Here is a 27,399-nt window from a genome sequence, read left to right on the forward strand (position 1 = left end):
CCATCACAAAGCGCTTTACAGACGTAGGCTGTGAACACTGCATTAAATGCAGAGTCACTTACAATAAGACAATGATTTAACATCTCATCCGACAAGTTGTTTATTTTGAATTAAATCAACATACCACTGTAAACTTCTATAAACCACGTACACATTATTACTAAGTATATGAATTAAAACGGTAGAGAAATATTTACCATTATTTATACACCTGCTATTTTTAGACCCCCTTGGATACATTATTTTAGTTAATCAATTATTAAATGGCAGGCTTTAAAGAAAAGATTTAGATATTTTATAAATCAGTTTTAAAATTCTGTTAAACATAAATCAATTGCAGTCCAACACATGCTCTTACTATCTGCAGAGATTCAGCTTTAGTAACTGCAGAGTCAAGACACCCAAACAACACTTGAAGTTTGATAATGTTTGATTGTGGCGAGGCGCCAGTGTCTCTCCATAACACAGCAATAATAGAATTGTTAACTTTTCACCTTCCTATCCATTCTTTTTAAAATTAGAAAAGCTACTGAACTCGACATTTATGTGGGGTAACCGTGTTTCCCTACAGCTTTACCTAAAACTGGAAACTGGAAAATATTGTATTCGTGTTTTTTTGCTGTCCGTTTTACATGCACATTTTTTGCATGCATTAACTTATGTCTTTTATGCAAAACAACTGTGGAATATGCAAATAGTATTTCTGATGGTTGCTATCTTTTGTTGCTGCATTGTAAACAGCTACAGTAGCACTTTGTACTGCAGTTTGCATTAGCAGTGTGGCACAAGAGAACACCGTACCTGAGCAAACACTAATGGCTCCAGTCTTTGATTAATTAACACTCCATGTTAATGTTACAAAAAAACTAAACAAGATAGTGCTTAAGAGGCATTGAATAGTCTAAAAATAGTAGTTCATAGAAGACTTGAGTAAACACTAAGCCCTTTTCACTTTCAGTTGAAGCCTGTTTATTTTATATCCTCAAATAACATAAAGGAACTCAGCACAATACTAGTCAAAAGTATTTTAGAGGACTTGCAATGTGTTGCTGACACTGCTTTGTATCTGTATATCATTACTAATTTCAAAGGATATATGTGTTACTTTGTGGGATATTGCTAAGACTGTGCATATTAATGTGGGCAGTGGGCAGATCATGATCACTTGTACATTTAGGAGGCTAGCATATTTTGGCAGCTACAGTGCTTGCAGATCAAAAGTAACATATGCATTAAAGTTCAACTCATGCATCTTGTAACCTTCATCTCACCAAGCCAGGCGTCTGTTTCTGAAGCAGCAAAATGTCTCTGTGGACAAAGCTTGTCAAACCAAACAACACCTGTCATCACAACAGATGTTTACAATTTTTCAGCCACCTCAAGCCTACTACAAAAACAACATGAGCTGACTTACAGTATGCAGTTCTCTCTATGTGAATAAATATTAAAAGCTAAATTTGAATGTGAATAAATATTAAAATTAAAATATTAATTTTTTTTTCTGGATTTCTGCAAAGGACTTCATACTCAGAGGAACTGTAGTTGAATCTGCATTTACTATTGTAATGGTTAAATTCCAAGGATTAGGAGTTACCCCTTTATTGCTAACACTTTCCACTAAGTGTGTCAGGCATACACACGGAATGGTGAATTGGATTATCACAGCTGCCTCGCAAGTCTTGTTTGAAAAATAGCTTGGAACAAGAGATTTTCAATGGTATGTTGGCAATGTAGTACAAGAAGCCCTACTTAAAAGGTCCTCAGATAAGGTTTATCTTGTCCTTTGATAAAAATTTGCTGCTTATCATGAGTATAGGATTATACTAAAAGAGATATAAGAAAATTACGTGAAAAGTCATTGTGCATTTCTACATGAATTCTTGTGTCGTATAGATTTATAAGAAAACTATAGAACCTGCCATTTATAAAGCACTAAGATGATTATCCCACTGGGGAGTCGTGTTCTTGTTCCAAGGTCCATAAATATAAGGTCAAAACTGAGGTGGTTATGACAAGAAGAAGGCTTTGACGGAGCTGTATTCAATATTTATTTGTTTTAAGTCTGAATGTTAAGTGTCATGATGAATACTGAAGGGTTATTATCGGTATTCACATTTTTCAGCGTGATGCATTTAAAGCCTAGTAAGTTCAACATTATCAGTGATGTGCTTCATTTTACTTTCATTATAAAGAAAGCTGATTTAGAACATTTTTGATAATTTCTTGGCTTCAGACATTTCTAAATATTGAATAGTTGTCAACACGCAACTAGAGTTAACAACAGGAGACATGTGTTCCCATGCAATTGCATCATTGGCTGATGGGCTAGCAATTTTATTTACAAATCGTATAATCTATTTTTAAGTAAATAATGCTATACAAACACAATATACCGATTTAACAATTGATACAGTACTGTGTTTAGCTCTTAATGTTCATTAAAATAATGCATTGTGAATACTGTTTCCTTCACTGCCATGCTTTTTTTTTTATGGCTAAAAACCTTAATTGGTTGTCATCTCTCACAGTTAACAAGCCACTTACTGTTCAGGTCTTGTAACAATAACCCTCTATAAGTGCAATGACACATAGGGTATAGTTTTCATTTAGCTATGATATGTTTCTTTTAAAGTATACTATAATACCACCTATATATGAGGCACTAGTCTCACTGAGATTTTTTTTTTTATCTCAATCCTTCAAGGAGTAAAAAACTAAATGGTCTTTCCCCCACATTTTGCTCAAATTGCAACAAATGCTTTAGTATTGGTAGAAAGTGTCTCTAAGCCGTGCAGAATAATTAAACACTAGCAGATATGTCACATTAAATAACATGTCTTATGTATTAGGTTTAATAATGAATAAATGTACTATTTGAATTGCACAACTGTATTTATCCCCCACATTGAGCTTTGACAGTTCATCTTTATTACCAGACAATGACCTTCTCCTTTGTGAAAAAAAGAAGATACAAAAAAAAAAAGGATTTCTTGCAAATGTTATTCAAATAAAAATCCAATAAAATACAGATAGGTGGCTTTGCTCTTTGCATCTGTGCTCATATTACCCCATTTGCATTTTGCATTAAGAATGCCAGAGTTCCTGCAATATGGCAAAAAAAAGAAATGTGGTTGCTTTAAATGTAAAGCCAATATAAACCAATTAAAAGCACTGGATTCATTAGTGGAGAGCGTTGATGCTTTAATGTTGGCTATTTATGTTTCTGACCTTTTGAAGAGCCAAAAATATTTCTTTGCGATGAAGTATGATGAAGCTAATGTTATTTGAACACAGTCATGTCAGAGATAGAGATGCATTACTATGCTTGAGGACATTGCAGTCCTGTGTTGTCACTACCTGGCTCAATCAAGAAATGACAAGGAACATTACATCTAGGTGCCCGTATGGGCAGAGGATGGACAAATGATGTCATGTTTGACGTCTCCATTGGAAATAATGAATGTTCCCAGAGACAAAGTATTCTAGCCGTGCTTGTGCCGAAATCTGGAAAAGTGTTCATCTTCCATTTCTCCTGGTTAATTAGCAAATTATTATCAATCCAAAGGTTATCCATTTTATAATTTGTGTACATAACTTTGAACAAAATAGGATACCAGTATATACACTAAAAGTTTACCCTAGTTGTACATGATTAGTTTAAATAAAATTAATGGATGACAGAAGGTACCAAAGGAATGAACACTTTTAATTAGCTTTCCATGTTAACGAAAGACCCTGTCTCCCAAAAATTAGCTAGATGGTAGAATTGTAAAAAAAATAAATAAATAATAAATAAATAAATGGGCCACAATGCAATCCTCACAAGACAACCTAGAGAAAGTCTATCACTTAGCATGCAAGGATTCGCAATATCTACATCATAAGATGACATTTTATAAATTTGCTGTGCCAGCAAATGCTCCGGTACAACAGCCTTCTTTCAAACTACTGTAACATGAATACAAATGTTTCTGTAGTTTCTGGTAGAAGAATACTTTTTTCATAAAGTTCTGCGAAAAAGGCTTCAGATTGAATCACAACTAAAAGTCTTACCGTACTTTCAAAATATTACTAGATGTCATTACACGACATCAGACACCATTATGATTCCTTTAGGGGACCACTGGAAACGTTTAACAAATGTCTTATACATGTCTTACCTGGGTAACTTTTTCTGTAACATTGTGTGTTCGTTCTTTAACCTTTGGTGCGATGATGGTTTGCTCAGAAGAAGGAGGAGGAGAAGTCTTCTTTTCATTTTTAATATCGGAAAAGTTCAACGTAATTTGAGGGATTTTGTTGATTGTGCTGTATTTATTGAGGTTTGAATCAGATGTGGAGCCCAGCAGACTTGATTTTATATGGTTGAATGGACCTGAAATGAAAAACACATACAAATTACAGAGACCCTAAATGAAAAGTTATTCTGCATTTGTTTTTTTCTTTTAAGTGAGGGTATGAAAAAATACCTCCCTTACTGTGAATATCAATTCCCTTGCTCTTTGAACAGTCCTTTCTTTTTGGGATTAGAAAGATGGAAATGAAATAACTTAACCAGGTGAAAAAAGGGACTGTATAGCAGTACCAAATATTTTGTTATCTACAGATTTAGTTAATTCTAGCTTCTTTTGTGATAAATAACCTTGTCGATTTCCATGTTTAGTCAGTGACTAGTTAGTTATGGCAAATGTTTAAATCAAAAGTGAAAAAAAAGAAAACACAGCTAGAAATAATATTTTATTTGAATTCAGTATTAATTAAGTCTTGTATATTGATACTCACCTATGATATGTTCTGCAAGGTATAATAATAGATTTAAAAAAATGTATTTAAAAAAACCATGTGGCAATAATCCCTAATCTGTGGTTTAACTAAAATATAAACACGTTATTCTGGCTCCGATTTTGCTTTACAAATAATAATGTTTTATAATGGACTTAATAAATAAATAAATACATAAATAAATAAAGAAATACACTTAAAAAATATGGTTCAAATCAATTGCATGCCAAGTTTGAAAACATGTAGAAAAAATTCAAACCATACCCCCTGCCATCCAGGAACGGGAAACTATTTTTTTTTTTCAGGAGACAGAAAGGGGAAAGCGTAAAGAGAAAGTGATCAAGAGTTTATATTTGAAGATACATAAAATATCAATCAGAAGCTTAGTCAGTAGGTGTAGGAATAGTTGATGATTTGAGATTTAGTAAGTTAGGTTAAATCTTTCCTCATGAAACAAAATCATTGTCAACATTCTTTTTTAGGATTAAATACTGTTTTTTTAAATAATTTTGTTATGAATTTTGTATGAATAGATTCTTTGGGGGCAGCTCTCCACTTTCTATTTGCTTTCTTGTCAGAAATCAAATCTCCCAAAAGCAGGCTGGTTTTATCATGCAGCTTGAATACGGTTCATATGGTTAGCACAGAACAATGACAGCTGCAAGCTTACAGTCATTCATTTGCCATCCCAATTTAACTTCAACTGGAAAGCTGTAGATGACTACAAAAGCTGTGTTTTTTGTGTTACTTAAATTGTTTTCACATATGTTTTAGACAAGTTCTCTGTTCATAATTTTAAATGGACAAACTTGTGAAAAACAGCCGTGGTAAATAATCTTTACTCCACAAACTACCCCTTTTGCTGTAATCTACATTTTCCTATGTTAGTATTTCCTGAGTAAAATTCATGCAACAAGCAATTTAGTATTTCAAATGGACACGTGGATGTTGTACCATGAATTGTGTTACCTTTGATAGTGCGACCATTGTCTGAAAGCAGCATAGAAATGTGGAAAAGAAAGAAAGAAAAAAAAGAACTACAACAGGCTTCACCACGAAAGCAAGAACATATTAAACAATAAATAAATAAATAAATAAAACGTTTCATAAGAAAATAAATATATAGTTTTTGCTGACCACCTGAGCACTCTTTCATTTCCCTTTGTAAAAGAAAATAGCAAAGAAATGACTTTGTTTTTCAAAATGTTTGTATGTTTTTAAAATTTCCCTCACTAGTTTAAAGCAAATTAAAGAATATTGATAATAACTCAACATTATACAGTGGCTTGCAAAAGTATTGACCCCCCTTGGCATTTTTCCTATTTTGTTGCCTTACAACCTGGAATTAAAATAGATTTTTTGGGGGTTTGTATCATTTGATTTACACAACATGCCTACCACTTTGAAGATGCAAAATATTTTTTATTTTGAAACAAACAAGAAATAAGACAAAAAAACTGAAAACTTGAGCGTGCATAAGTATTCACCCCCCACCAAAGTCAATAGTTTGCAGAGCCACCTTTTGCAGCAATTACAGCTGCAAGTCTCTTGGGGTATGTATCTATAAGCTTGGCACATCTAGCCACTGGGATTTTTGCCCATTCTTCAGGGCAAAACTGCTCCAGCTCCTTCAAGTTGGATGGGTTCCGCTGGTGGATAGCAATCTGTAAGTCATACCACAGATTCGCAATTGGATTGAGGTCTGGGCTTTGACTAGGCCATTCCAAGACATTTAAATGTTTCCCCTTAAACCACTCGAGTGTTGCTTTAGCAGTATTCTTAGGGTCATTGTCCTGCTGGAAGGTGAACCTCCGTCCCAGTCACAAATCTCTGGAAGATTGAAACAGGTTTCCTCAAGAATTTCCCTGTATTCAGCGCCATCCATCATTCATTCAATTCTGACCAGTTTCCCAGTCCCTGCCGATGAAAAACATCCCCACAGCATGATGCTGCCACCACCATGCTTCACTGTGGGGATGGTGTTCTCGGGGTGATGAGAGGTGTTGGGTTTGCGCCAGATATAGCGTTTTCCTTGATGGCCAAAAAGCTCAATTTTAGTCTCATCTGACCAGAGTACCTTCTTCCATATGTTTGGGGAGTCTCCCACATGCCTTTTGGCGAACACCAAATGTGTTTGCTTATTTTTTTCTTTAAGCAATGGCTTTTTTCTGGCCACTCTTCCGTAAAGCCCAACTCTGTGGAGTGTACGGCTTAAAGTGGTCCTATGGACAGATACTCCAGTCTCCGCTGTGGAGCTTTGCAGCTCCTTCAGGGTTATCTTTGGTCTCTTTGTTGCCTCTCTGATTAATGCCCTCCTTGCCTGGTCCGTGAGTTTTGGTGGGCGGCCCTCTCTTGCCAGGTTTGCTGTGGTGCCATACTCTTTCTATTTTTTAATAATGGCTTTAATGGTGCTCTGTGGGATGTTCAAAGTATTGGATATTTTTTTAAAACCCAACCCTGATCTCTACTTCTCCACAACTTTGTCCCTATCCTGTTTGGAGAGCTCCTTGGTCTTCATGGTGCCGCTTGCTTGGTGGTGCCCCTTGCTTAGTGGTGTTGCAGACTCTGGGGCCTTTCAGAACAGGTGTATATATACTGAGATCATGTGACACTTAGATTGCACACAGGTGGACTTTATTAAAATAATTATGTGACTTCTGAAGGTAATTGGTTGCACCAGATCTTATTTAGAGGCTTAATAGCAAAGGGGGTGAATACATATGCACGCACCACTTTTCCGTTATTTATTTTTTAGAATTTTTTGAAACAAGTTATTTTTTTCATTTCACTTCACCAATTTGGACTATTTTGTGTATGTCCATTACATGAAATCCAAATAAAAATCCATTTTAATTCCAGGTTGTAAGGCAACAAAATAGGAAAAATTCCAAGGGGGGTCAATACTTTCGCAACCCACTGTAGAAATATAACCCTGAGTCACTCAGAATGATTTCAATATAAGGTAATATAAGAAAATCAATCCATTTACATTCGAAGCTGTTATCTTATTCTATAATTGCAACACTGTATGTTTTGTTTTGTTTTATCCAATTGTAAAAAGTGAATGTTTTCCTTACTTTTCTAATGATACTGGTTTTAGCTCCTGGTAAACATGGAGTTATCATGTACTGAACACTATGGTCATTGACATTTTATTGATGTCATTAATGTACATACAGGACTTGCTAAGTAATTATTTTACTGGTTCTGAAGAATTGTAAAAATAAGTTCTTGTTCTCACTAGGCACTATAAACATTGCTGAAAGGGTTTGGTAGTCTGACCCATGAAACTTCAGTCTGTCATCTAGCATTTAAGACACTTTTTGCAAGACTTTCAAAGCTAGATGATATGTACTTGTTCTGATAACTTCAATTATGACTATGTGATCAAAGATGATTTGCTTTGAAGCAGCTGATGACGAAAAGAACAATTTTTCTTTTTTTTTTTTTTTTTTACAAAGAAGAGTAATACATTTACTATAAAACATGAATATAGATAATAAACAAACACACCCTGTTATACCAATGTGATTGTTGGTAGATTCTGACATTGTTATTTTTGGATTGCCAATTGCAATACAATGTGCTAACCAACAATCCATTATACAATAAATGTGTTACTCATTCTAAAATAAAAGTGAATTCTAACTCAGTAGAATATAATAATTGCAATAGTTGCATTAATTAACACTGCCTTTCCCACCTTTAAATATCCTCACCTATAACCCTATTACAGCAGTGCATATATACTGTGTGTGTGTGTGTGTGTGTGTGTGTGTGTGTGTGTGTGTGTATATATATATATATATATATATATATATATATATATATATATATATATATATATATATATATATATATATAATTACACATGGAAATTGAATGTGATTCCAGGTTGAAGATCACTTTAAAAAGATATACATTGGTTCATGGATTTGTCATTCATGGTAATACCTTCACTTGCATGTCGGTCCCTGAAAACATTCTTTGAGTTGGTGCAAAAACCCTCAACATCATGGACTGATGATGCTCGTCTCATGCTGCAAATACTCTCCTTTGACCTGGCATTGGTCAGACATCTGCTCGATTGCAGCATATCAGGGTAGAGCCTGTCCCACTGGTGTTTGGGTGAAGAGTGATCAAGAGGTCCTGATTCATTAATCATTGTTGGGCAGTGACTAGATCCAATCAGTGCTTTTGTGTCATCAGCATCTGAAGGGCTGCAACTCTCTTTTGCGGGTGATTTAAAGTGCTTCATGGCAACAGAGTCATCACTTTGTTTGGGAGAATGGACCAAAACAGCATCTGGGTCCTCCTGTGGAAGGGACTGCTTGCTTGTACCCAAGAGTCTCAAACCGGCCAGTCTTAATCTGAAGAATCTTCCCTTACCTGAAAACAAAGGAATACACATATTAAAAAAATAGAAGAAAAAAAACTCTTCCAGAAAGCTTCCTTTTGGTTTGCAAAACGTACATTTCATACACAGTAAACACAATCTTTAATCCAAAACAGTATTGTATTCTTTTGTGAAAATTTACATTCACTTTTGCACTTTGTGTTAAGGTTAGGGGTCTTCCATCTTCAATTGGAAAATACACCCTGTTACTGCAAATATTCTGTTTACTGTAATTGCCAAACACTTTGTGAACACTTTCTACATGTATTAATAAGGTATTACAGAACATATTTTCAAACTGTACTATCAAAAGGTAATATTGTTTTGTGGGATAACATTTGACCACATTTACTGTAAGTTTCTGGACCCTACAATCCTAAGGTAAAAAACAAAACAAAAAGGTTGTTATTTATTAAACCTGCCAAGCTAATTGTTAATTGTTAATTATCACCTGCACCTGGCCGTTATTGATAATTGGAGCCAGGTGAAGGGTTTAAAAGGTGTGCAGCCAGTTTGCTCTAGGCTGCTGAGTAGGACATGGGAAGGAGTACTCTGTGTCCCTGCAATCATGGTGTAAGTACTGTCCGGTGTGTAGTTTGTAAACTGTGTGTTTTGTTTTTACAGCAGGTAAACAGCTTATCTGCCCTGTCAGTCAGTCAGGGACCTGCTGTGTGTGTAGTCAGTGCTCATGAGAGCTAGGTTTTGTTTTTTTATTTTTGAATAAAAGTGTGCAGTAGCACTAAAATCAAAGTTTTATCTCTGGGTTATGTTTTTAAAGGGGAATAAACCCGAGTCTACTGCCAATCCTATCAATATATATACATTTTAGCGAAACATTTCAGCATATGACAGTGGCAAATGTGTCTATTAAAATGCTGTTGGCTTATAACACAGCTACTACTTTATATTTATACATTCTGGCTATTGAAACTGTATTACGTTTAAGTCCTTTATTAATAATGAAGAATGTAAATGAAACCACTGCAGGAAATATAAAACAGCCTTCATTCAACAGGATCCATACAAATCCTCTACTGAGGGGTTTCTTTCCCTTATCACATAAAACAAATGTCACAACAATCACTAGCCAACACATGTGCATCACCGTTAAACACAGATTAAATTCCACTGAAGCGTGTGTATACTTTAACTATCTACTGCTTTTAAAAATCAATCACCAACGAGTATCATGCATTACAAAGTGCCAAGGAAAAAGCAAGATGCAGCAAATGCTATTGTTAAATACAAGAGAAGCACAAAATCCTTGGAACTATTTTCCAATTTAGCTTCATCATTTTGAAATTGAATGCTATAAAACCTTTGATCATGCGCTCATCTGACAGGAGTGAGAATTTATACTGTACATGCTTTGTTGTTGCTCTAGTTATGAAGTAATCTAAATGAACTGCTGGGCTTGTGATAAGAGTAGAATTGTGTTAATCTTTTATTTCCATTGTATAATAACATGTACTTTAATAGTTTAAACAGCTACAAATGTAGCCTGCATATCACAACACACATTTCATGGGCTTTATAGCAAGTTTAGCTTTTTAATAGAGCAACTTTACCATACTGTATGTTGAATATAATTGGTCTCCTAAAGCTATATGCATTGGGTGCACAACTGTATTTAGAGGCTCTTCGTGCCTGTGACTATGAATTTCACAACTGAACAAAACAATCCTATTTAAGGTTGTTAGGCCAAATACATTTATTTCTTTTAGAAAGCAAGTCATAAAAAAAACAAAACAAAAAAAACTGTTTTAAGGGATATTTTAAGGCATGTTTTTTTAGCGAGCATTTATAAATATTAGGTTAAACTAGACCCTCTTTAAAACAGCTGAAAACTGTTATCAATTTTTTTCCCAAGGATAATGCAGTTTGTATTTTAAAATTGCAGCCTACACTTTGAGAAAGTGTGTTATCTGGGGTGTTACAACACATCTTCCAAACAGGGTGTGACACCCAGTTCGGCAGCAAACTAAATGAAACCTAATAATATATAATGACAGAATGTTCTTGCTCTGTTTTTAGAATTGTAAACATCATTCATTAAGGGAGCTTAATGGGAATTCATGTAACAAGCAGTCATTTCTTCTGCATACTGTTATGCGTCCATTTCAAACAATGAAATCAGAATGGATAGTATGGGATAATTTGAGTTCCAGAATTCACAAATAGAAATTGGATAAAAATGTAGTTGGGGCCAACAGCCCCCCCGTATATTCGTTAAATGCTAATATTTTAAGAAAAAAGTTAGATTTGAGCAAATCGGTATTTAAATTACGTACATTGAACTGTTCCTAATTGTTTTATTGTATGTATTATATACTGCTTTTTTTTTTGTCATTCTTTTTATAAAGTAAAAATTCTTTTAAGTCACAGTTTTGGCAGATGCACACAGATCCAATGGCACCAATGGCCTAATATGACTTGTATTACTGATTTTGATGTCCTGTAGTAGGTCAGATTGAAAAGTGTGTGCAATTTCTGTAGTTATGTACAGCTTTGGACAAAAGTTTTGCATCACCCTATAGAATTAACTAATTTTGCTTCATAAAGTCAAAAGAAACCTGTTAAATAATGTCACGTTAATATATTGAATATATACCATTTTCTAGTTTTCCATATACTTGGAATTAAAATTGAAAAATGTGACTCTGTACTACTACATATATTGTTAATTACATGATAATGTCTCAATCCTAAAAGTATAGGTGGTGCAAAATGTTTTACCATAGGTGTAGCTGACATTTTAAGCCAAGGAAAACACATCTTTATGATCAATTTAACAGAAAACTTCAGCATACAATATTTATTTTAATCTCTTATGTTGAAGTATAAAAAATCATCCCTGTCAAGGTCTGCTACAAGATCAGCAAAACTGTGTAATAATTCAATCATTTTTATTCTCTGTCAACCTCTCCTACCTCCAATGAACAAAGACATATTATTGAAGTAACCATTGATAGCCTTCCTAGCTAGAATGATATTGAATGATGCACACAATTGACTGCAGCTTTATTTTATGAAGGACAACATCTTTTACAAACTGGACCAGAATATATAAGAGGCCATTTGAAGGTAATTCTAGCCCGCCTGAAGCTACATGTTTACTTCGGAACTCTGCATAATATAACATTTATAACAAGATTTCAGGTTTGAATAATGCTGGAATTAAATTATTCTAGGTACTGATACACATGCTTGACTGCATAAACCCACAGTAATAAAATGCAGCAGCATATACTACAATCTTCTGTCCAGCTGCATCATTCCTGCTAATTCCTTATCAAGACCAGCTAGCATGAAATCAAGCTACAGAACATCATATCTGATTCAAGCCTAGCCAGTTCATAAACAGTAGGGCACAAAATTATAATCCCATTTCCACCTGCCAAATAGAAAGTTCAAAATGGAGACTAGCCAACCATCTTTGAGCAGATCATCTCACGTTTATATGAAGAGACATCGCTCAATAAAATTAAAGTCCTTCTGCCATTTCAGAGCAACTGCAATATCAAAAAAAAAAACAACAAAAAAAAAAAAATTGAATCTGTAAAGTAAAAATGACAGGCGTGACTGAGATGGATGTGGACAATTTCATTTGGCTGAAGTGTTTGGATTGTTGTGTAGTTTTGTGGAACAGCTGAGGTCTGCTCTATACTGAAACAGACTACTGTTATTCTAACTCTAATATAATTAGTATTCTTGTACTAATATAACAAACTGTACCGTCAATATGCTCAGACTGCTGTGTAGAGACGGGTTAACTATGGAACAGAAAACAGTAAAAAGAGACAAATTAATTATATTTGAATTTATTACACATTGGGGGGAAGAACCCCTGTGATACAATAGGTAGTTTTGTTCCAGGAAAATCGCGGTTTGTTGTAATGAATATAATCATGGGGACTGATCTCCAAGTCTGCTGTATGCCTATTTTTGTCTGTCGCTAGGATACCAGCTGATCAATTTGCATATAACAATAATTAGATTTTTCCCCTTTATGTCAAAAATTGTGACTGCTTTGATATCCAGCATAGCTTATTACTTCAGCTACTGTATAATGGATGGCTAAAAGCCTAAGACAGATAGATTGCAACCTCCTATACAATAATTTGCTTTTATAAAGCACTCTCCATCCCAGGGTACTTTACAGGAAAAAAAAAGCCATTCTGAAACACATCTGGTAGTCTTTTTAATTAAATTACTAACGTCACTTGATATTCCCTACGAGCAAAAATCTAAGTTGTACCTAAAAGCTTTTTTTAGGAAATGTCACATTGCTGTTACTAAATGGGTAATTCTTTTAAAAAGCTGATATCATGTGATTCATTTAAACACTCTTTCATAATTCTGCAGTCCTCCGCTGCTCCTCTCAGATTTGTGAACACCTCAGTTGTAGTGGCAAGCAATCAGTTTTGATTATACCACTTTGAAATGCAGTGACTAATACACAGGGAAGCGTCCTTCTGTCTGGCAGTGCAATTTTAGACTACACTACTGTATCAAACAAATGTCAATGCGAAGGCCCCTTAAAATTAAAACAGGAAACTGGGATGCCATTCTGCTAACATTTACTCCCTTAACAAATAGCTAAGAAAGTAAATAAACAATGCTGCAGTTCAACTATTGTAACATTAGTAGTGTTCTAAACCAGAAGAGCAACCTAAGCAATGAGATGCCTTTTTAAAAAATGTTTTTAAAGCGGCTCTGAGTATCCACAACTTACTATTATTGATAAAGCAATCACTCGGGGACGGGGAGAGGGGGCTATGTACTAAGAGCTGACAAGAGCAAGTAGATGCGTGTGCATATTTAATTTAAATCAAGTACTCCCCTCAAGTTGTGGGCTATGAATTAACTGCAGAGTGTTAAACTGCACCTGTGCATCTGAATGTGGGCGGGAGTATTTAAATGACGCGAGTGTGCCGCACATCAAAATAGTGTCGGCTCTTGATTTGGCTGAAGGGGGAATTGTGTGGCTGTTGTTTGGAATCCTGGCACCGTGTCCAATATCATTTTCACACACAAATGCCGCTACTGAGCTGTCTCAGTCATTTAAAACATTATTTAAAATATCCATTCACGCAGCACGAAATTGTGCAGTCTGTGCCAGTATAATACTGTCATAACGCTTTCACACAGTCAAAGGGATCATGACAGTCAAGAGTTCGTTCTCATGGCTACAGAGACTTCACTTTAACAAATACTGTAAGGAAAATATAAGGCATATTTTTTATGGTAGCCAGTCAAATACAATTTCCTTGAAATTCATGATACAGTGAATTTTCCGGGACTCTACTATCTCTGTCTGCAGAACACACTCACACAAGCACACCTCTTTATAGCCCCGTCACATAATTTACACCTAGTCCTAAGTGATGCAAAGTTAAGCATGTGCAAGTAATGGAGCAATTAAATGCTCACTTTAGTATACATTATGCATAGGCACATTTGGTCTGCATATGCAATCAGGAGCGTCTCAGAAGTTAATGATATGCTAATGACCTACCTGCATATTCTCTGGAGTATCTTGCTGTAAGCGTACAGTTGCCCTTACAAATTTGTGCATGTTTCATTTTTCAAGATACACTGGGCATTTCCCTTTCGTACAAATGTTGCAATTTCGCGCATGTGCAAAACCTGCAAGTTGCGCATACACAACACTTAGTACATACACCCCCAGATGTGTATTTACAAAATCCGCAGAGCAATGCAAGGGAATGAATGCTGATCCCATTTTGAGGAGATCATACTCACGGTGTTCAGATTTGGAAGGTGAAGCTTGGTTCAGTCTATCTGAGGAGTCGCTGGTTTCCTCATCCAGCACGTAATCGAAATTCAAAATGAACATCATCACCACCCCTTCCTGATTCTTCACTGGGATTATGTGAGTGTTGCACAAGAAAATGGATTCTAGAAGGAGAGAAATGCTGGGTTAATAAAAGGTCCTGCCTGGATTTGGGTAATTGTGTCCACATGTTTTGCTTTGGGCACATCGTGTTGGTATACTGTTCTAGCAATGAACAGAAGAGCTCATCCAGCATGGCATGACCCACAAGGTGAGAAAGTAAAGAAGAAAATCTCTATTTTGGTGACCTTCTAACCTATTTCATATGTGGATGACTGAATCCCATAAGAGTATTATCCAGGGATTTCCAACAAAAACATAAATAACTGACCCATAAGAGTGACCCATTGTTATATTTTATTAGATTAATCACATTGGCTTCTGTAGCAATATAACAGTTTGGGGATTAACCCTGGCATTAGTTTTTCACTTTGGTGACACTATCCTATTGAAACGCTTGCAACTTTTGAAAAGTACCAGATAAAATAAAATAAACTGTGATAAAGATACGGTATTTGACATTTTATTCATCTTTATCATTGAATAACGGCACACAGCTATCATCGTTTTTGTTATTTGGAACTTTTTAAAAGCCACAATGATAGTGCCATAAAATGGAAAGTTATGAACATTAATATATATTTTGACTTTCAAATATCTATTAATCGGAGGTTAATTTGTAAACAAAGGTACCGTATCTTACAATTAGGGGTAGCATTTTTGTTTTATAGACCTAATGTACTGACCTTGATTTACAGTAGCTCCTAAGCTTAATTTTCATCTGCTTGTGGATCGAGATTTTTTTTGCCTTATTATTGGTATCGGTAGCTGCATGCCAACCATTGCCTAACCATGTTTTAACATAATCTTAAAGTGTTTGAACAATACCAGTGGCGGACTGACTGATCTGATGAACAGGTGTGACAACACTTTTGTTTTTAAGTGCTAGTTTTGGTGTGTTTTGGTATTTGGGATGTAAAAAAATACCAATAGACATTCTAAAATATTGTTACAGTACTGTTTTGTCATTTCAGTTTGTCGCAAATAACGCTGAATCAGCTAGGCTGGTCAGTAAAACATTGAATCCTTTTGTATGGAGAATCTCAGTAGCTAAGGCTCATGGTTCATCAACTGATTCAGATTCAGTTGTATTGAGTTTGCCCACTAATGATGATAAACAAACTACAAGTTAGGTGCCTGCTGATATGAAAAACAGTAAGTTTTGGCCCGCTACTGTATTCTGGATGAATGGCATCCCTTCTAAAGTGTCTCCACGTGAGCAGAAAGAAGTGTATAGTAACAATGTGTACAGATCCAGAACTATTGTACATGGTACAGAAGTAACCCTGACATATAAATTAAAACCTAATCCTCTTGTTAATTGTGCATGTAATATGTGCCAAAGCAAGTCATCAGTGACTGGGCTCAGACTTTGTCCGGCATGCAGTCATTTGGCTAAACACTGTAGAATCTTGTTTTTGAATGCAATGATTCTGTAGGTGTTTCTTTCTCTCATTTAAATGTAAACCCAAAAAGATATTAAGAGGATTGAATGCATGAGTTGTGAAAGGGTCACTTAGTAAAATGGGCGCATCTGGGAAAATTAGAATGTGAGGAAGGTGTCCCTACTAAGTGTGTACAAGTGTCTTGTAGGTACGAAGTCAAGGTCATGGCGACTCACACCTGTGATGCGAGACGATGGATTCGAGAGCTTATTATCGTGTTCACTGAGCCTACCCGAGTGGAACCTGAGACCGAAGTGGAGTCTTGCTGGGAGTGAGCTGAAACCCCGGACATGGATTGGAGAATTTAAAATGAAATGTATTAATGCAATAATATGTGTTATAATCCTTTGTTTTGTTTGTATAATCTTTAATTTGGAAAATTGTGTAAGTGTGTAATCAAAAGTAACGCGTAATGCTGTTTTAATTCTTAATTGTGAAACTTATGTATTTTCTTTATATAAAATCATGCAGTAGAAGCTGGTATAGTTTGATACAAGTGGACAGTTTTTAGGCAGTTTCTTATCAAGATGGGCTTGATTCCCAGAACTGAATGCTAAGTTTCTGCAGCACCCTTTTTAGCCTAAGAAAATGTTGTTAAATGTTGAAATAAGGTTTAATATGCTTGCTTTTTACTATAAACTATTTGTGCATGTAAGACCATATGCTTAACACTGCCTGTTATAATAATATACATGAAATTATTTCTCGTCAAGATAGGTTCGCATTTAAAATAGTTAGTAATCGTGTTCTATAGGAAGTAAACTGTCTAGTTTGACTCTGAGTTAAAAGATGATGCAACATAAAGAGATGTTGTTTGAAATATAAAATAAGAAGCTTAAAAAGTAATTAAGAAAAAGAATAGAAGATGAGTTTTAAGAAAGTAAAAACTTTATAACTTGCTGTGAGCCTGTCTTGAAGTCGTGCCAGAAAGTGGAGGGATAGTTGGCATGAAGAGCGGAGTTCTCTTATCTAACAGCGTCAAGGTTAGAGTGTCTTCTCGACATAGAAAAATTGGAAAAAACTTTGATTATCGCTGGAAATTGGAAAGCTAAGCGCACAACTAGAAAACTGGTTTTAGCTGGTTTTTGTGCAGCTGAAAAAAATAGGTCGTCCGCAGTTCAGCTGAATTCGTGCTGTTAGGAAACTCATAGGACAGAGACATTACAATCTTACACTTAAATAAAAAACAAATAGATTACCCATGAAGAGAAACTCTATATTGCGAAAAACATAAGATGGAAGCACCCTATAATATCTGTTAAGCACACGTCTGTAAAGAGAGAAGGAAAACTAATTTGAAGAATAGAATGGCATGAGGGAATATATTATTAGACATTAATACATATAATCAATATAATCATAACTAAGTGTTGTATATATTTCAGACAACACTCATATATTCAAAATAATATTATTTTCTTTGTTTCACCTAGCTTTTTAGATAGAGGAGGGGTCGAGAAATGAGCAAGTGAGATCATGACTGGATGTGTAGACCAGGTGTTATATTTTTATTAATTGTTGGCACAAGGCTCTAAATTTTAGGCTTTTGTGTGCCAAAGAGATAAGAGTTAGACTTGATAAAGATTCTCCCTGTATTCCTATGGAGACGAATCTTATAAAAACTCACACTTTTCGCAAAATGGTACCACATTCAAGACCTTTGTTTGACAGGGTGAAGTGGTCCATCACTTGTAGATCTCCACCAGACTGATTCCTTTGTTCACGCTACTTTTCCTTATAATAGGAGGTAAGCATATTACTAACATTGTTATATCTTACATGTATTGGTTGCATTGCTATAAGGTTTTGAAACTATGTTTTGGTTTTAAGAGAGTGCTATATTGAATGAAATTGAAATATAGAAGTGGGTGCTTATAAACTGCTTGTGTTGGAATTTGGAGGTCTGATCAACCTACCTTTTTCCAAATATCAAAAACATTTTAATAAACCGAAGGAGCATTGCTCTGAGTCGTAAAACTTAAAATGAATGAGTCTTGAGTGTCTTTCTTTCCGATTAAATAAAGGTTATATGGACTTACTTACAGCTCGTCCAGTGCTCGAACATAAACCACTAGGAGTTTATAACATCTCTGTCCTCCTAACGTCTCCCCTGAGTTAAGAGTGTGTGCAGAGTAAATAAAAAATAAATAAGACCGAATAAAAAGAGTACGTGAAAACCTGGAAAACGCAGCAGACGTGATAAGTTGACGGATGTGGAAAGTGATTTTTATTGTACGTGTTATGTATATACATATTTCCCATATGGTTCATCATTTGCAAACTGTCAGTCAAAAAGGCACCAAATCTGGGATCAAGTGCAATCAGGCAAATATAATGATATTGTAGCTATCTCGGTTAACACATCACACAAGGCAAGGCAAGTCACACACAGGCAGAGGACGGGCGTGAACCCAGGACTTCTCGGACTAAAGCATAGTGCCAATATCACTGTACACTTTACAAGGAACGCATGTCAGGCTTCTGTCTGTGTGTGATTACCTTTGCTGCCTGCGTTAACCAATCAAAACCTCGATGATATTATATAGATATATAGATATATATATATATATATATATATATATATATTATATCTCAAACCAATTAACTGCACCACAAAGGGAAATGATCTTAACCCAAATCATTTCTTACAATTCTGAGAACTTACAGCGCTGAAAATAGATTTTATTTTCAAGAAGCAAATTGCGAACCTGATATTCGCTACATTGAATTCTCAGTTAGTCAGTGCGGTAGCTTAAACTTCTGCAGGTCAGAGCAAGTCGTCAAAGCAAAATAAATGCTCTAAAGTTGTGCAATACATCCCGGGATCTTCATCGATGAAATCGACTACTAGAAAAACAGATTTAACATGGATTACCAATTAAAGTAATAACCAATTTCAGTAGAAACTAAACAAAAAAGGAATAGAGACTTCATGACTATCCTCACTTAGATATGTTTAGAAGTCTTGTGTGACAGCAGAGCTATTTATAGAACATGGATAGACACAATCCCCAAAAGGCAACAAGGCTCCCTGCCTCTCTGAAATGTATTACTGTTGGACTTATCAATGTTATAAAAAAAGAGGAAGAGGCTATTTACTGCCACCCCAGTGGTAATAAATCTATTTAAAGTTCTGCACAGCAGTACTTCAATCCTGTTGTATTAGGTTTGGTAGGATACACTCTTAACCCTTTCATACATGGCAACCTCATATGAGGCCAGATAAAAACTCTTCTAGTCTTCATATAGGGACATATGGAAGACACAAATGCACGATGACCTCATATGCCCCCCCCCCCCCCCCCCCCCCCCCCCCCCCCCCCCCCCCCCCCCCCCATTTCCCCCCCCCCCCCCCCCCCCCCCCCCCCCATATAAAGCAGTGGTAAAAACTTGTAGAAAAAATATCAGTGAAAATATTTATTACGTGTCCCAAAATGTTTTTCAGCTATTTTCAATATTGCATGCATGAAATGGTTAAGTTTGACATGATGTGCCATCAATGTACAGTACCAAGCAGTATAAATAAGGTGTTTCCAAAAGAGCTATGCCCCTATATGGAAAACATAATGGCAAGTGCGTAACGATACCTGCAAATCAATGCATTTTGAGAAAGAACAATGTGGGGTGGGACAGATTAAAACTGAGGTTTTAGAGAATCTTATGATGTTTTGTTTTTTTTTAAAAAATTAGATAATGGCATTGAAATGAGCCTCACCCTGCACCTTATCTGCTATGTACTGTGCATTGCATGGCTGTTTAACATTCTTGTTAATGTGTTTTTAGCCACTTAGATATAATAGTTCTACATATTGCATTTACTCCAACACCTGTTAGATATAATATTGTATTCCTCTCAATGAACATCTGTCAAAGAGTTATCTAGGCTTTTTTTTTTTTTTTTAATAAAACACAACATTGAGTTGTCTACTTGCCATATTTGACACAACCACTTAGTACTGGGTATAAACTCAGCCATGTACCATTGTGACAAAGTGCCCGCCCCTGTATTTTGTGTTGTGTTGTGTTTTACTGTTGGTGTATAGTCATCGATACATGGGATATAAATGGGTCTGTAACACGAGTGTTTAAAATGTATATTTGTATTTAGGCACGAGGATTTCACAACACATCATGTGCAAGTAAAATGTAATATGTGAGCACAGGGAATTGCACTTATTAATTCACGTGCAGTTGTACCGCGACTCCAATTGAATGATTAATTAGCAGTCGAGTCGCGGTATAGCTGCATGAAAGCAGCATGTTTTTACTCACTCGGGGTTGTGTGTTTGAGTGGAGAATGGGAATGGAGACGGAGGTAAAGATAATAAGAATAGTTAACGCATCTGCTCACCGTGTTTGTCTGTATAGTCTGTTTTGTTTGTGGTTTTGTCTTTTTGTTTTGGCGACGAGTGCCGTGTCCTGTGTTTTTGTTTGTTGCAAGTTTATTTTCTGTCTGTCCATTCGCTCAGCTCCACCAAACTCCACCTCTCTGTCATTTTATTTCCTGCTTCTGGTCTGACATCACCCACTCCGGCCGTCTTTGTGACAACCATCTTAATTAGTTTGTGTATTCTCAGGCACCTAGGAATGAGCCGCAAAACTGCAGGAGCATGACAGCAGCAGCCAGATTTCATCAGAATAATTACTTCATTTTACATATGGTACAATGCAACCTACAGTATTCCTAAAAGGCATGGGTTTAAAAGGTTGGTTTAGGTTTACCAAAGCCTTCCAACTGTTCAAATAAAATTTTAGATTAAGCTAAAAATGCACAGTGATACACACTGCATGACGTTTCACTAATTCTTTTTATTTAAATTTCCTTAAATAAAGGATTGTGAACAGGCTGGCTGGTGGTGACGTCAGGCCAGGCAATGCAAGGACGCAGACTGGTGAATTAATGAAATGCGCTGTTGTGTCGGTTTATTGCAAAATAAAAGGTTTAAACAGAAAACAAAACTTTGCACACAAAACAAAGCAACAGCCAAAACCCCGAACAGACAAACAAAACACAAATACAACCAGTATCGTGCTAGTTTAAACTACACGCTCAGCAATCGTTTACTTTTAGCTTTTTAGTTTTTACTCCCTTCTCTCTCCCGTACCTCCTCGTTATACATCCAACCCCGTGTGTGTGAAACATTCATTCTTTTATACAGCTGTGCTGAGACTCGATTGCTACTCAATCATTCAATTGAATCTTGGCACCGATTGCACGTGGACTAATTGCACTTCCCATGCCTCCATACAAATACCCATTTTAATGTGCAAGTGAAGTGACTGTGCAATCTCTGCGCCTAAATACAAATCTACATTTGATATCCCCTGTGCTATGTAACCAACACTCTATGCACCATGTGGCAAAGTACCCGCCCCTGTGTATTTTGTGTTATATGTTGTGTGTTAATGTTGTTGTATAGTTAGTGGTACACAGGATATAAACGGGTCTGTGTAACATGAGTGTTTAAAATGTATACTTGTATTTAGGCACGAGGATTGCACAGCACTTCACGTGCAAGTAAAAAGTAATAATATGTGAGCACGGGGAATTGCACTTTATTAATTCCTGTGCAATTGTACCGCGACTCCAACTGAATGACTGATTAGCAATTGAGTCTCGATACAGCTGCATAAAAGCAGCATGTTTTCACTTACTCGGGGTTGTGTGTTCGGGAGTGGAGAACGGGGGAGAGAGGATAAACGTAAACTATATCAATTGCTATGAGTGCTGGAAGGACAAGCACTGTACTTGTTTTGTGTAGCGTTCATCCACCCTGTTTTGTTAGTGTCTACTCGTTTTGTTTGTCTATTTATTTTGGCCTCACGTGCCATGTGCTGTTTTTGAGACAACCTTTTTATTTACTGTCTGTTCACTTATTAAAAACGTTAAGCGCAAGGAAGTGCTCAGCTTCCCCAAAACTCCATCTCTTTGTTTATTTCCTGGTTCCTGTTTTTAGACTGACGTACCCCACTCCAGCCATCTTTGTGACAACCACTACAACAATACATACATGCAGAAAACATTAACATGCCACATAACATAAAACACAAACTACACACATGGGAGGGGCACCATGCCATAAGGTAATATGGCATTTAATAAATATTGCTTAAGAGCATTCATTGATCCCTTTTATGTTCAAAGTTTATGAAAAGTTTATTCTTTTAGGTGTAGATACAATATATTAGAGAAAGCAGGGCAGGTGAATTTGAAGGACTGTAGATCATTAGATTCAAACTGAGAAACAGCACACAATGTGTGTTTTTTTATTATTATTTTTTTTTATAACCAGCAAGCAGCAGTAATGTTTCCCTCTATCATTACCTTTGAGTTATCTGCATATTCTAAACTGATGTATGCAATACAAGCAAAGGGCCAAGATTTCTCCAACAAAGGAAATGAGGGATACAATTGTGCTAATTCAGTAAGCTGTAAAATAGATTTTACCAACAAAACCTTGATTTAGTTCAGTGTGACAGCTCTTCATCTACAATGACTCATTCTCAAACTGGGGGGATTCCTTTTTGTAAGGCATTCAAGCCTGCTTATTCAATGTATCTAGGTGATTGCATTACAGTGACCTCAGTTAAATTCACACAAGGCTCCTTGTGTGTTACACCTATTCATTACAAATAAATGACCATAAGCACTATTAGTTTTACAGGAATTACACTCATGAAGCGAGCTATGTTTCCTATGACATGCTGTTCTGCGATCAATAATTAAAGGAGCTTCTCAAATTTAACCAGGTCTCATCAGTTCTGGTTCTCTTTTGGCTTTAGTTCAATTATGCAATATTACATTTTAAACACCATTATTCTGAAAACATATTGAACAGTTTATAATCAGTGGATATGTTGTACGTTGTCTTGAGTTACAAGTTGAGTGCTACTCTGCAGTATTTGTCTCGTATACTGTACCTAAAATACATGGTGGTAATAAACAATGCCACCATTTTAACATTTCAGCTGCTTTCTAAATTTGTTTTTATTACTGAATAGCTGGTGCATATTTCCATGTAAGAGTTCAGATGACATGAGTTCCTTGGGTACTCCCTGAACTAAACCAAGGAATCCAGTGGCAGCAGGTAGTGGTGGTCTATATGATTTATTACCAAAAGGATTTTAAATTGTATGTTTCTGTTCAACAGTGGTCAGGGTCACTGTTGTACTTCACTGTTTGTTTTGCTACATGTAATTGAGTAAAACAACTATTTACAACTCATTGGTGTCCCTTCAGATCTCAACTAACATGTAGTAATACAATTCATAATAAAAATAGTCAAGTGTGTAGGATTTATAATGCTAGTTCACTGCAAAATGTGCTCATATGACAATGCCCCCGGAAAGTAAATACAATTCCAAGAAAAAAGTCCGGGTGTGTAGGAGTATAATGCTAGTTCACTGCAAATGTGCTCATATTACCCCCCCCCCCCCCAAAAAAAAAAAAAAAAAGAGGATATTCATTTTTCAAAGACATCTACGGCACCATGAAAATGACATTTGAAACCATAACACTTGTATTTTTCATATGACATGAATCTTTACTAAAAAGAAAAATCACAAGAGGAAATATGGCCTTGTCATTACAATCTTCTTACAACAATGTATTATTCAATCAAGTAACTTTTTTTCTGGTTTCATTTCAATGAGATCTTTTGTCATCTGCTAACATTTGGTTCTGTGTTCAATCTAAAGCTTTAGTAATAAGCCTGGAAATGTGTCACACTGAAAGAACCAGATTAAAAAAAAAAAAAGCAATTTTAGCAGGTAAGTTATATAATGTTTTTGTTAATCCACATTTAATAAATCTCCCACAGTAAAATCCCTGAGGTCCCTCACAAAAAGCATCTGTTTTGATAGGAACTAATCAGTAATACTTGCAGCAGTTTCATGATTTTGGTTTTGGATTTCACCACAGTTCATGGGTTATTCCCAGTAGGAGATGAAAATCTCCTGCAGTGGGGTGTAGAGGAGGATGTTCTTGCCTATGTCACACAATGTTTGTACACCACAATATATTTTAGCTGCTTATGTAACTACAACGAAATGTGTAAGGGCATCCACCCTAAACTACCTGTGTCTGCACATAGCTCATATACTGACCTATTTGTGCATGAGGTCTGAGTGATTTGGTTAAATGCTGATGGTTCTAAATGCTGTTGTTAAAATCCTTACAATAAGCCCACTTCCTGGCATCTTATAGACATATATACATCAAATAAACAGAAAAAGGACTCCCTTGTACTCTTAGGTGTTTGTTTTAAACCTCAGCACACAAAGGGTCTGATTTGAATTGCTGAATATTGTGTTAAGAGGCAGTATTTTGCAGATGTTTAACAATCTTGTGATTTTAGGTTCCAAGGATACTGCCAAGAAATCTGTCTTTGTGGCCTCTATTGGCAACTCATGTAGGGTCAAGGGATTTGTGATTCATCCATAGATAAGTACAGTGGCTCATTAAGGACATGAAAAAGAGAAGCCCTACTGCAGAAAGGCCTATTAAAGAAAACCGTAATGGAAGAGGAGGGCCTTGTTTTAACAGAAAGAAAACGTTCAGCAGTACAAACTAGAAAAGGCAAAAAAAAAAAAACATTTGTTTTTCTTAAATGACAACTCATTCATGAAAAATGTTGAAGTTAACAGAGCAAAACGGTCACTTCATTGTGAACAATGCAAGGCTGCAAAGCAGACACGGGGATTTGCATCTTTTAAATGCTGACTGGAATTGTTTTATTTTGATCTTAATCACAATGTCATTTAATAATTAAACATCCTTCTCCTCCGTGTCATCTAAAAAGTGTAAATACAGCCGTGAGACATTTGTTATATTGGCTCCCTTCTTGTATTATATAATTAGAATGGCAATTGAGATTCACACATCAGCTTTATCTCCCTGCCAACAGCATCAGACTTGATCGTTTAAACTAGAAGAAGCAGTCACACTACTTTACTTTGGTCTTTCATGTATGTCAAATTATCCTTTGGAGAATTAGTGTCAAAAGTGCTAACATTCACCTTTTTTTTTTATTTTTGTTATAGGCATCAGTCCATTTTTCAGAGACCACTGTATTTTAATTGTGGGTAAGTGTTTGCAAATTTCTCTACACACATTACAGCCTGGGCTGAGATTACCTAAGATAGTGACACAAGCCAGAAATAAAATGTTTTTGTGACATCACAAATTAATCTATTTATATAACTACATTTTTAGTATGATTTTATGAGAGTGAGTGTGGGTGTTGCAAAGCTATTTAATACTTTTTGTACAGTATAAAAAGCAGGCTTTTAATAGTGATGTCAAAAAACAGCTTCGTCAAGCTCAATTGTTTAATCCGCTGTCGCTGAAGGTGACAATTCCCTGTTAATGTAATAAAATGAGAAACAAATAATTTGTTTAAAATGGCATTTATGTTTGGTTCTTGTTTTGTAATAATAGTACATTTTCAACTCAACACAACATTTTGGCATAACAACATTGTAGTAAAAGAAAGGGCAAATTCTTGTACAATACAAGTAACAGTTGGTTTCAGTAGTAATCCTGATAACAAAGAAACTGTTGGCCTTGTGTACAGCTACGGCCAAAAGTTTTGCATCACCCTAAAAAAAAAAAAATAATAACATATTGAATTGCATACCGCTTTGTATTTTTCCGTATCAACAAAAAACTGACAAAAATTGATATTTCAAAATCTAGCATGAAATACTATACTACATTTATGGCTTCTGGTAGACTTTGGCGATTATCATTTTGCAGTTTAATTGATTACATGGTGTTAAATAAAATATCAGTTGTCTCAATCTTAATTCTAGGTGATGCAAAACTTTTGGTCACAGCTGTACATATACAGTAAATAGCTGGACATATCTGTATAGAGATCAGCTCATGTTTCAAGGTGATGGAAATTTCATTAGATTCTATTTCCATTGTTAATAATTAAAATAATGTAACTAAGCAAGTCATCCACAGATCCCTGTAATGCAAATGTTAAACAATTGTTGCAAAGGTGTTAAGGTCATGTGCTCACATTTAATGTCTTATATTATAACTTAGCTGCTGTGTGTAGGATGTCGCTTATTGTATTTAACTGGCAGTTTTGATGGTAGAACTGCAAGGTAAAACCATGAGGTTCAAACTGAGAACTGCTATTTAAACGCAGTGTATTTAACTGTATCAAATCTGTAAATGTACATGTAATTTAATATCTGTATACAGACCAATGAATAAACAAATGTAACTGGATTATTAAGTGCATAACATTCTGTAATCTACGAGCTGTTGGAGTTTCAGATGGATTGTTTCAGTATCAAAAGCAGTTTTCTAAAACTGCACAAGTTGACTGCTGAAGCCCTGTGGAATTAATTTAAGATTTCCAAAGGATATTTCCTAAACTGTAGAAGCTTAATTGATCATCTTAGTCCAGGTGATGCCACTAGTAACACCCTGGAGATCATCTTTACAGACACAAATGTCACACAGTAATCTGTGAGCAAAAATGTTGTACATGACCAAGAAAAAACAGCTTTCTTTCTAATACCCTACTACTGTATTGAATTTACACTGATTTTGAGTGCCACCAACATCACAACATGACTTTGGATTAATAAGACTTTTTAGACTATGTACTGTATATTCAACTGAAAAAAAGATAACATTATCCTCTTGTTTATAAATATTTTAACATAAACATTAATTTCTGGTACAAGCATTAATTTGCAGTAAAAAACAAAACATATGCTTGCCTCTGGAACGTCGTGTTTAAATTTAAAAATACAAAGAACTGCAGAAAAAATGTTATGATAATTACAACCAAACGAATCTTGTTTTTAAACATCACCATTTGTCAAAACTTGGAAAC

General features: G+C 35.5%; 1 protein-coding gene across 2 annotated transcripts in view; it reads right to left on the bottom strand.

The window, feature by feature from the left end:
- Positions 1 to 27,399, bottom strand: part of LOC121322646 (potassium voltage-gated channel subfamily H member 7-like) — a 61,226-nt gene that overhangs the window by 20,794 nt on the left and 13,033 nt on the right. Inside the window, exons 3-6 of one of the 2 annotated variants that reach the window (XM_041262830.1) lie at positions 14,945 to 15,100; positions 8,737 to 9,171; positions 5,752 to 5,772; positions 4,161 to 4,375 (exon numbers count right to left, since the gene is read on the bottom strand). In XM_041262830.1, the coding sequence (XP_041118764.1) occupies positions 4,161 to 4,375; positions 5,752 to 5,772; positions 8,737 to 9,171; positions 14,945 to 15,100 (827 nt within the window). The remainder of the gene's footprint in view (positions 1 to 4,160; positions 4,376 to 5,751; positions 5,773 to 8,736; positions 9,172 to 14,944; positions 15,101 to 27,399) is intronic. The other variant, XM_041262829.1, reaches the window with a different exon arrangement.

This window comes from Polyodon spathula, chromosome 11 (assembly GCF_017654505.1).
Source record: "Polyodon spathula isolate WHYD16114869_AA chromosome 11, ASM1765450v1, whole genome shotgun sequence".
In the NCBI taxonomy this organism is placed as follows: Eukaryota; Metazoa; Chordata; class Actinopteri; order Acipenseriformes; family Polyodontidae; genus Polyodon; species Polyodon spathula.